Here is a 12,259-nt window from a genome sequence, read left to right as displayed (position 1 = left end):
ATTTGTGAGGTCAGACACTGATGTCGGACGAGAGGACCAACATGGGGTTGAGGTCAGGGCTCTGTGTGGGCCAGTTAAGTTCTACCACAGAAAACTCAGGATAGGCCATCGCTATCTGATCAATGGGGAATTCGACATCCCCACCAATCAGTTGGAACCAAGTAGCACTGACCCTGGAACTACACAGCTCCATGCACTGTGTAGTAGACATTCCTGGTTACTGCAGTTCTACGTCCATTGAATGAATGGGAGCAGCTCTGCAGTAATCAGCTCTGTCCGGGACACAGTGGATGGAGCTGTGTAGTTCCCACACAGGAGATGCTGTAGAATAGCTGATTAGTGGGTGTGAGGTGTTGGATCCTCGCAGATCAGACCTATTCTGAGGATAGATCATCCTGAAATGCCCCTTTAAAGTGTTGGCCACATAGATACATCGCCTGATTAATGCAGTAAAGGGTTGATGCTCAGGGGGCTGTTGTTTGCTAGAATCATTCATTTTAGAATCTAAATGAATTTTGCCTATTTTTCCATCCTGGAACATGAATTTATAAAAGTACCTGTCAACGTATATACTTAGACATCGATCTCATTTTATAATAAGCTGCTTCAAGAGCTCCTGCGGGGAACTATTCATCAACCTGGACACATTTTATAAATGTGATAAATTACTCTTCAAGTAATGGAGACATTGGAAAATATGAATTTCTAAGTAGAGATGATCAAAATTGCTGCAGTATAATCTGGAGAGATTCTTCTTTAAGAATCCACATTTCCTCCATTTCAAATGAAAAGCATTTTGTGTAAGATGCATCCTGTTACTTATACTGGATTCCTTCATTCATCCCAAAAGTAACCCATAAAATGACTTTATATGTGGTAGTTTGTTCAAGTTATACAATTTTACTACTACACTTTCTCCTATTTTTCAACCTCTGTAGGTTAATAATGCAGGTTTCTATTGAATGGCAGCAAGCAGAGTTTGTGAAAACAGTGGAGAATTGATAGAGTGTTATGAAAACATATAATATAAAAATAGTTTTATTTGCTGATACTAAAATATCTTATTAAGGGCTCATGCACATGGCCGTTGCCCTGCCGCCGCCACCACTTGAATGGGTCCGCAAAACCGGAGATGTGGTGCGGAAGCACGGATCGGAACCCCACTGAAGCACTACGGCGTGCTTCCGTGGTGTTTCTGGCCATGCCTCCGCAAAAAAGTAGTGCGGACCGTCGGATGCAGATCGTGGACCCCATTAAAGTGAATGGGTCCGCAATCCGCATGCGGCTGCCCCACGAATGGTGCCCGCGCATTGCGGACCGCAATTTTCGGTCTGCAGCACGGGCACGGAGCCCTTACGTTCGTGTGCATGAGCCCTAATGAAGCAGGTCTAGGAAGTTTTCCTCGAAATGCATCTATTAAAAAACACTTAAGTCAAAAAGGGGAAAGGATACCATGTGAGATGCCTTTGTCCCCAGCGATGTCAATATTTTATAGTATTGTACTCTGGCTAGATTTCTATTGGCATGCCAGTGAAATGTGTACCACGAATACAGGTAGTAATAGTGCTTGCTGTGAAGGCTATAGACATCTTTGCACAGAATTTTTATTGATCATATGTTTCCTAAATGCAAAATTAGGCAACTTTCTAAGTAAACGTCTTTCAAAATTCCTAATATTTTTCTGTCGTAGAATCTGAAACTCCTGTACTTAGCGGGCTGTCCTGCTGCTTCTCTTCACTTTCAATAGTTTTTATTAGGTTTTTCAATAACCATGTCATAAACAGGCACGTCTAGAACACAGACGTGTCAAATTTCCATATGTAAATACAAGCAAGGTAGACATAATAGGATGTTCACACAGGATCTGCCCTTCTGCTTCTAACATGCTGTAGATCTGATAGTATGCTGCTCCTGGCCGCGTTCCCCCTCGTCCATGCTTCTAATGTTAGATATATCAAAAGGGGAAGAGGGTATACATCTAAGATTGTAAAGAGAAATTAACGTATCCGAGTCCTCATGGAGGGCATCTCACACGGGCTGCAGTGTATCACAGTGTGGATAGTGAGGAAAGCACACACGAGACATTCTGCATGGGAGCGGTGAATCTCACGGGGTCTGTCTCAGTTTACAAAGAGAGGAAAGAATCCAGGGCAGACTCTGTAAGAGGAGGCGGAAATCAAAAATTCCTTAACATCAGTGTCTACCAGCACAGGAGAGAAGAGATTCCTCATGGGCTGTAAAAGAAGTCAGTACAAGAATGAAGCTGTGCGCATACATGAGAGCTAGGTTAGACAGCAGCATCCTGGACACACTCACCTCACATCCAGCATGTATTCCTGGGAGAGACACGTCCACATGAGAACAATCTGGAACTAGGTGCTCTTCACAAACTGCTTATCAAGGGGTCTGAATATGACTGAAGGAATGAAGATACAGACTGAAGCTTAATGCAACTTTTAAAATTCAAGTTAACCACTAACACATGTAAAATAATTTTTCCTACGTTAAAGGAGTCCATAGATTACTTAAAATGAAGTAACCTTGCAGGTAGCCTTCATTAAAAATCATTTTTTTTTTATTTGTGTCTACAGCTCCTATACAAACCTCTGTGTTGCTATGGTAACAGACTACAAACCCTTAGGGTACAGTCGCACAGTCAGGTTTCTGCATGCAGCTTTGGATGCCAAAACCAGGAATGAATAATGAATAAAATGAATAAAAATAAAAAAGGAGAGGTCATACCTGTCCATTATACTTTCACTACTTTTATGATCCACTCCTGATTTTGGTTTCGAAAACTTAATTTAAAAAAAACTGACGGTGTGGTCGTACCCTTATCGGTCTGATCCTGCAGCCATGCTCTTCTCCATCTGTCCCACACTTACATTTTGTACTGTAGGTCATCAGGATATAGAGGACATACTGCATGATATCAATGTGACCACAGGATTGGACTACACCAGGTTGGTTTGTAGTCTGATAGCATGAAGACACGTAGTTCTGCATAGGAGCTTCGACCTGAAGGCACAAAATAGTAGGAGATTTTTTTTAGCTAAGACTTTCAATTGAAATGGTTGTGTGGAGGACCGTCCTTTCAATGAATGTCACAAGGTAGAAAAAGGTTGTTCATTTTATTACATTCTTTGAAAACATATACTGTAACAATGATATACTGTAGTTGCCACATAATGTTACTTTGTTCTTTTTTTTAGCCGACCAGAGACGACCGAGGCTGGCTTGTAAATCCCTTAGGACCAAACCCTTGGTGGACTGTGTTGGCAGCCATTATTCCCTCTCTGCTATGTACCATTTTGATCTTTATGGACCAACAAATCACAGCTGTCATCATTAATAGAAAAGAACACAAGTTGAAGGTAGAATAAGTATTACTTTAGTGTGAAGACAGTAATTGTTATAGTGATGGCACATTTTCTCCTATAATTCTGTATGTCCATAGTCCTACACAGTCAATGCCATTTCTGATCTTGTAACAAGCTGACATTTTGAATATTACCTTCTGAACTGAGGAGCTCACCTAAAAATTGACAGTGGTTAGGGTTCTGGAAGCCATACGAGATGTGGACCACAGCAAATTTTTTAGCAAACTGAGAGTACCCTGGTTCATCAACCTGAAACTAGTGACATCATTGTACTAATAAGCAACTTACCATTGTTGTTACAGAAAGGCTGTGGTTATCATCTCGATCTTCTCATGGTTGGGGTTATGCTTGGTGTGTGCTCTGTGATGGGATTGCCCTGGTTCGTTGCTGCCACTGTCTTGTCCATCACACATGTCAACAGTCTGAAGCTGGAATCGGAGTGTTCCGCTCCAGGAGAGCAGCCTAAGTTTTTGGGAATCCGGGAACAAAGAGTGACGGGACTCATGATCTTTGTTCTTATGGGGTCATCTGTGTTTATGACAAGGGTTCTTCAGGTATGTAAAACTAATGTATTTATTTATTATAATTTTTTGGGCGACTTACAATGAAAAGATACTTTTAGTGTGTTTTATTGCCTTCCAATTGAAATGTGGACCATTGTATACAAAATAGATAAAGCTATATTACCAAGTTAAGATAAAATGATCCCATGTATTGGCCATATAGAAAACTTAAGGAATCCAATGAGTTTTCAAACAATTAACTTTTATGATACCAAATTGTGACGTGAGTTTGACGATTAGGACCCTGTCTCGATGAAGAGGTGGCCATGCTAATGTCTGCATCTATTCACCACTTGGAGTACCCAAGCACATGTTGGATAATGCATAATAAAATCTATCTGCTAGAACAGTGATGGCGAACCCTTTAGAGACAGAGTGCCCAAACTGCAACCCAAAACCCACTTATTTATCGCAAAGTGCCAACACGGCAATGTAACCTGAATACTACAGTCCAATATAGTATATCCTCCATGTACTTTATCGTTATCTATAATAGCCTGCCTACATTTAGTGCGCTGCCTGTGCTGTTCATCGTGCGCCCTGCACTGATGAATGGCAGGAAAAGTCTAAGGCATATTGGTAAACCATCGATTTTTCCAGGGTGCGGGTGCCCACAGAGAGGGCTCTGAGTGCCGCCTCTGGCACCCGTGCCATAGGTTCGCCATCACTGTGCTAGAATAACACTTTAAAATATCAGCTTGTGAAGGCTTAAAAGAGGCTCTGTCACCAGGATCAACCTTTGTAACCAGACATACTGCCTGGTAGGGATCATTATGCTGATTCAAAAAATACCTTTCTTTTGTATGTATGTTAAACAGCTAAAGAGAAATCTGCATTTTTATTCATGTGCAAATGAGCAATTGGAGCACCAAGAGGTGGGGCTGAATCGTTTGAGCACTGCTATGTAACACCCCCGGGCTCTGCACACTCCGCCCCTCCCCTTGATTAACAGGACCAGACATCAGGCTGAGGGCAGAGCTGTGTCTGAGAGCTGCATATGAATAAAAAGGTATTGTTTTTATCAGCATGATGAGCCCTACCAGTCAGAATGTCTGGTTTAATAGGGTTGATCCTGGTGACAGAGCCTCTTTAAAGGAAATATCACTACATACTTGAAACTAAAAGTATCAGCCTCTGTAGATCTGTGCTTGCCAGCATATTCTAATGATATTTATTACATCTCAATGTATGCCACTAATCCGGAGAAAAAAAGCCTTATTGTGTTATGGAAATTAGCCCTTTGATGCAATAAGGGCAGGGGGAAGGTGTGGTTGGAGGATACTGTAGGTGTGGTGGTGGCGGCGGCGGCAGCAGCAAGGGTGCTCGCAGTCCTTATGGTGGCTAATGCCTTGCTCTAGCGCGCCCCAGGTATAACATGCACAGGGATTGGAGAGTTGCAAGGTAGGGGGATGATAAAGGCAATGACCAGTCTCGCTTGGTTATAATAAAGCAAAGTCTCTCTCTACTGTAGAGATGATGGGGGTTGTAGTACAAATATGAGCAGCAGGCACATTTCTCAGGTATCTTACAGAGTACTTTTTTCCAAGGGCTGTGTTTAAGAGGTGGCTGTAATGATGGTCCTCCCTGAGTCTTTCTCTGTAAGTACTAGCAAACTTCCCAAATTGACCAAAGCCATGCAAACTCCTAGTAACTTTCTGCAATTCCAAGTTGCAGTGCATAGTCCTAGATTGGATGGCCAGTCCATCTCAATAGTGTGGCGGGTGCCAGAAATAAATAACTCTAACCACATGCAGTAAAGTCTAAAGCTCTATGTGTGCATTACCTTTGCATTCTCAGTCCAGCACACACTTTAAGGTCCTCAACTTTCTGTAATAATTCAATGCTTTCTTTTTCTCAGAGGTAAATCCTTAGCAAAGTTGCTTTTCTGGCATTTTTGACTCTCAAGCACGGTGTATTCCTTGCAAAAACTCCTGTCTTGGCCTACTTGGCAGCAGCACATGCAAATAGATCTTCACTCTAGCTCATACAGCAGCAGACTCTCAACTAATAAGGGGAAAATAGGGCCAGCCCATTACCTGGTGACTAAAACTAAAGACTGCCAGTTAACTAATTCCTACCCATACATAGCATTTTGGAATACATAGTGCATAGTTATCATCACAATAAAGATTTTAACAGATTTGTCAATGAACCATTATAGCATTAACCTATTAGCAGTGAACCAGCTGGTCACTGCACAGGAGTCCCTTCCTCCAGTCCACACCTTCAGCACAGACCAGACTCCCCCCAAACCTCTACGGTTTAGCTGACTCTGGGTTTTGTACCACTGGGTTAGAGTTTTATAAGAGTGTTCCTGTATTCTGACACATCTTGAGAAACCGTGTGACCTAAGGTGTACAGTTGTTATATCCTTTTCGGAAGAAGATCTATTGAGCTCTCTTTCCCATGTCCTGATGTAGGCCGGGACCTCCCGCCTTTTAGCTGTTAATAATGCATTGTATTACAAGGAAACCAGCTTCTGAGGAGGTGATTGAATCTGGAGCAATTTCTCCATCCATGTGCAGGAGGGCAATGATAGATATTTTGACAATAAGATAGATAAAGACGAGGACAGATCCAATGACCCCAGAAAGTCACTTGGAGAGCAAATCCCGGTACAAAATCCTACCACCCCCATCCCCACCTCTCAATATCTGCAAAATAGACTCCAATGAATGGTCACCCAGCTTGTTCCATACCTCAGAACAGTTTCCTAATTCGGGCCGAAGCAGAAACGGAATCGTGGGAGCTGGCAACATAGGTAATGGCTTGGAAATCAAGGACAGGTCGGAGTTAAGAGTCTGAATAGAAACAGCCACTTCCCTGGTAAGGCAGTTCGAGATGCCCTTTACTGGTGTCAGTCTCCATAAACTGGCCATATGTGATTTGTGTAATGAACTGTCACGGCCATGGCTATGTCCGTGACTCCTTACCGCATGCGGTTGCCTACGGTTTAGTTTGTGTGTTTCAACCACAGGTGAGGGTCGCTGTGTGTGGCCTAACTTGTGGTTGCCGCGGGCAACTAGTTGTGTTCTGTTATTGTCAGCAGAGCAGCCTGAGCGGTGCTAGGCAGCTTGCTGCTTTGGCATGCGGTCTCACCTGACTCCCTTTATGTTAGGTGTGTGGGTATGTGTGCACTTGTGTTTATGTATTGTGTGCACTTCCCATTTAAGTGGTATTTTCCCTTCTCTGGTGCTGGAAGGGTTAACTCCCTTCCCAGTGTGTGTGTTGTGTCACTGGGTGTGTCTGACTGTGGGGTGTGGCTTCTTGGCCTATAAAGCCTCACTGTTAGCATGGCTCAGTGGGTTGCTTCAGCCATGCTTGCTGGAGCAGCCTCCTGTGACCTCCATCTTCCTTGCCAGTGAGAGCCACACACAGCGACCCTCACCTGTGGTTGAAACACACAAACTAAACCGTAGGCAACCGCATGCGGTAAGGAGTCACGGACATAGCCATGGCCAACTTAGTTCTATATCTGTGCCTAGGATATGGTATTTTGCAATACATAGTTGCAACCAGCATCTAAGTTGGACTGCTCTATAATATGTGAGGATGTCTCACATGACCAAAGCCTCCCATTTCCCTCCTCAGTTTTAGTCTGTCGTAAGAGATGCGCGGCTTTTTTCCCTGCCATAAAAAGGTGGAAAACAAGGACTTAACCTGTGAGAAGAAAGTCTTAGGAAGGCCAATGGGAGCCATCTGTAATAGGTACAAGAACTTGGGCATAATAAACGTCTTAAGTAGATTTTTTTCTCCCTACCCACGAAACATTGGGAACAGCCAGAGGGACAACATTTTGCCTGATAAAGCTTCTCACGGTCTTTCGTGAGTTGTATACCTAGATATGTCGGTTGTGGGGCAGCCCATTTAAATGGGAAGTTTTTCTTTAAGGAAATAACCACACTATCTGGGACTTCTGACTTGCTGTAGTTCACTTTGAAGTTTGAAATCTTCCCAAAAGTCTAGAATAGAGTGAGAATATGGGGAAAAGCCTGGGAGGGGTTAGTGATTATTAGCAACAAGTCGTCTGCAAAGGCCGCCATAGTATGCACCTGATCCCCAACCCTCAGGCCCTCAATACCTGATTGGTTCCTGATGGCTCTCAACAGGGTTTCCATTACTAAAATAAAAAGGGAAGGGGACAAAGGGAACCCCTGTCTAGTGCCATTATGTATATCGAGAGGATCAGACAAAATGCCATTTACCCTGATTTTAGCGCTAGGGCAGCTATACAAGGACATAATAGCCCGAATGAAGATTGGGGGAAAGCCAAAGTGATCTAAGAAAGTTTGCATGAATGACAAGTTGATTCTACCAAAGGCCTAGGGGGATTCTGTTATCCCGGGCATAGTGAATATAGTGTATTACTCTACAGGAATTGTGGTTACCCTCCCTTCCTGGTACAAAACCTGCTTGCTCTGAATGATTCAACTTGGGGAGGAGTGGAGTCATTCTTTTAGCTAGCAGCTTAGCCCATAGCTTCAAGTCTACATTCAGTAATGAGATGGGGCGGTAGCTCCCACACTGCTCCAGATCCTTCCCCTCCTTAGGCAGAATAGTAATAATAGCCTCCAGTGCTTGTTTAGGTAAAGGTGTACCCTGGAACAATGCCGTTCCCCATATTGTAAGATGCGGAATCAGAGTCGGCATAAACTTTTTATAGTAACAGGCTGGGAGGCCATCAGGCCCAGGACTTTTGCCCATGGGAAGGGACCTAATAAGACCTACAGTCAGGTCCATAAATATTGGGACATTGACATAATTCTAACATTTTTGGCTCTATACACCACCACAATGGATTTGAAATGAAACAAACAAGATGTGCTTTAACTGCAGACTGTCAGCTTTCATTTGAGGGTATTTACATCCAAATCAGGTGAACGGTGTAGGAATTACAACAGTTTGCATATGTGCCTCCCACTTGTTAAGGGACCATAAGTAATGGGACAATTGGCTTCTCAGCTGTTCCATGGCCAGGTGTGTGTTATTCCCTTATTTTCCCAATTACAATGAGCAGATAAAAGGTACAGAGTTAATTTCCAGTCTGCTATTTGCATTTGGAATCTGTTGCTGTCAACTCTCAAGATGAGATCCAAAGAGCTGTCACTATCAGTGAAGCAATCCATTATTAGGCTGAAAAAAAACAAAACAAACCTATCAGAGAGATAGCAAAAACATTAGGCGTGGCCAAAACAACTGTTTGGAACACTCTTAAAAAGAAGGAACGCCCTGGTGAGCTCAGCAACACCGGAAGACCATGGAAAACAACTGTGGTGGATGACCGAAGAATTCTTTCCCTGGTGAAGAAAACACCTTTCACAACATTTAGCCAGATCAAGAACACTCTCCAGGAGGTAGGTGTATCTGTGTCAAAGTCAACAATCAAGAGAAGACTTCACCAGAGTGAATACAGAGGGTTCACCACAAGATGTAAACCATTGGTGAGCCTCAAAAACAAGAAGGTCAGATTAGAGTTTGCCAAACGACATCTAAAAAAGCCGTCACAGTTCTGGAACAACATCCTATGGACAGATGAGACCAAGATCAACTTGTACCAGAGTGATGGGAAGAGAAGAGTATGGAGAAGGAAAGGAACTGCTCATGATCCTAAGCATACCACCTCATCAGTGAAGCATGGTGGTGGTAGTGTCATGGCGTGGGCATGTATGGCTGCCAATGGAACTGGTTCTCTTGTATTTATTGATTATGTGACTGATGACAAAAGCAGCAGGATTAATTCTGAAGTGTTTCGGGGGCAATATTATTTGCTCATATTCAGCCAAATGTTTTAGAACTCATTGGACGGCTCTTCACAGTGCAGATGGACAATGACCCAAAGCATACTGCAAAAGTAACCAAAGAGTTTTTTAAGGGAAAGAAGTGGAATTTTATGCAATGGCAAAGTCAATCACCTGACCTGAATCCGATTGAGCATGTATTTCACTTGCTGAAGACAAAACTGAAGAGAAAATGCCCCAAGAACAAGCAGGAACTGAAGACAGTTGCAGTAGAGGCCTGGCAGAGCATCACCAGGGATGAAACCCAGCGTCTGGTGATGTCTATGCGTTCCAGACTTCAGGCTGTAATTGACTGCAAAGGATTTGCAACCTAGTATTAGAAAGTGAAAGTTTGATATATGATTATTATTGTGTCCCATTACTTTTGGTCCCTTAACAAGTGGGATGCACATATGCAAACTGTTGTAATTCCTACACCGTACACCTGATTTGGATGTAAATACCCTCAAATTAAAGCTGACAGTCTGCACTTAAAGCACATCTTGTTTGTTTAATTTCAAATCCATTGTGGTGGTGTATAGAGCCAAAAACGTTAGAATTATGTCGATGTTCCAATATTTATGGACCCGACTGTATGTGTTCCTCCGAGGTAATCAGGCACAAGTTATTGCAGTCTGCATTAGATAGCCTAGGTAGGTTGAGTGATTTCAGCAAGGACTCTGCCTCTTCATTTGTCTCTTGTATCTCTTCTTTATGGCTACCCTCTAGATTATAAAGTGACAAGTAAAAGTTCTTAAAGGCTCTAGCAATATCTTTAGCTATGGAGACCTTACCTGTCCCCCTTACTGAGATGGAATTTACATAAGTCGATTCCCTCCTCTTATTGATTAAGTAGGACATCATACGATTGCCTTTGTCCCCATGATAATAATAATATCTAAATTTGGCATATTGGTATGTTTTAGCATGTTGAATATTAAGATAGTCCTTAAACTGTTGACGTAGCTTAACTAAGTCTTCATGTGTCAATCTTGCTTTCGATCTCTTATGAAGCCTTTCCATGGCAGCTATTTGTGAAATTAGGGACTGAGTGCATTTCTGCCTCTCTTTCTTAATACTACTACCTAAAGCGATAAATTCTCCCCTCACAACTGCCTTATGAGTTTCCCAGATAGTAGTAGGTGACACATCAGGGGTATTGTTTTCCTTGAAGGAGAACTACAGTTTATTTTGAATGGCTATTAAGTCTGATTCCCTATTGAATAACATCTCATTCAACCGCCAGGTCCAATGCCTTTCAGGGAGGTTAGAGAAAGGGATTAAGACTGATACATCTGAATGGTCTGAGATTGTTATTGGGCCTATGTCTGTCTTCTGCACCATCTCCACATAATGATCTGAGACAAATACATAATCAATTCGGTGAAAGGTATTATGCACCACAGAAAAGTAAGTGTAATCCTTTGATGAAGGATTTTGGAGTCTCCGTGTGTCTATCAGTCTGGCATCTGAAAAGCTTTGTGGAGACGACCCAGGGATCTTTGCGTGTGAATAGAAAGACCAGTAGAAGAGTCTAGCACTGGATCCAGGGCTACATTGATGTCACCACCAAAAACACGGATCCCATCTGCAAATTCATTGAATGTTTGCAAAGTATAATTCATCCAGGGAATCTGCATTTATTCGGCGCATACAGTATATGTTTGCTAGTGATATCTTCACTGAGCCTATTGTCCCTTTAACAAAAATAAAGCGGCCCTCTGGATCAGCACCAGAGTCCAGGAGTGTAAATTTGCAATGGCAATGCTAACACCTCTAGATGCACTGCTATGTGTGCTATGATACGATTTACTGAAAAGGGAGCACAGCAGCCATGGGACACTGTCTGTTCTAAAGGGTGTCTCCTGAAGAAAACAAATGCCTGTCTTGGCCCTCCTTAACATGGCCAATACCTGTTAATGCTTCTGTGGGGTGTTCATACCCCTCACATTAAACAACGTTACCTTGATACTGGCCATAGGTTAAGACGAGACAGGTACCAAGTCCAGCAATTATCCTCACCCATACCTTTCGCCACCAGATGTAGGAAAGCAGAACATAAACAAACAATAGAAAATAAGAATTAAAAGGAGTAATCCTCTCAAGAGAAACCTAAATCGAAGGGGGAGAGTGGATAAAGAGCACAGCACAGATAGTACTAATAGGCACAGAAATCCCTCACCACTCTGAACTTTGCATATAATAGGAAAGGAGATAATATGACTCAGAGTCATTATCCTGAACTGTGTCTCCTCACCCACGTTCCACCATTTCCCTAATACAAACTGTTAAACCGAATTAATAACCTGCTTTAGTGCCTGAGTAGATAGTAATGCACAATATGGTTTACATAACTCTAAGCCAGAGATTAAGATCTTCCTCTAACTAGAACAAAGGGCCAGGGAACCTGAGTAACTTAAACCATGCGGTCCACAAAGAGGCCCTACCTGGACCTCCAACATTTGCATACGCCAGGTAGCGCCCCTCACCAACTTGAATTTACCACCCTCAGAGTCCTACGTTTAGTCCATATGATGAT

At 42.7% G+C, this 12,259-nt stretch overlaps 1 protein-coding gene across 1 annotated transcript in view; it reads left to right on the top strand.

Moving 5' to 3' along the window:
- The window catches only part of SLC4A10 (solute carrier family 4 member 10), a 196,740-nt gene that overhangs the window by 146,859 nt on the left and 37,622 nt on the right, over positions 1 to 12,259 (top strand). Inside the window, 2 exon segments of the mRNA XM_044303185.1 lie at positions 3,213 to 3,374; positions 3,683 to 3,934. Coding sequence (XP_044159120.1) covers positions 3,213 to 3,374; positions 3,683 to 3,934 — 414 coding nt within the window.

This window comes from Bufo gargarizans, chromosome 8 (genome assembly GCF_014858855.1).
Source record: "Bufo gargarizans isolate SCDJY-AF-19 chromosome 8, ASM1485885v1, whole genome shotgun sequence".
In the NCBI taxonomy this organism is placed as follows: domain Eukaryota; kingdom Metazoa; phylum Chordata; class Amphibia; order Anura; family Bufonidae; genus Bufo; species Bufo gargarizans.
This window is presented reverse-complemented; position numbering and strand designations above follow the sequence as displayed.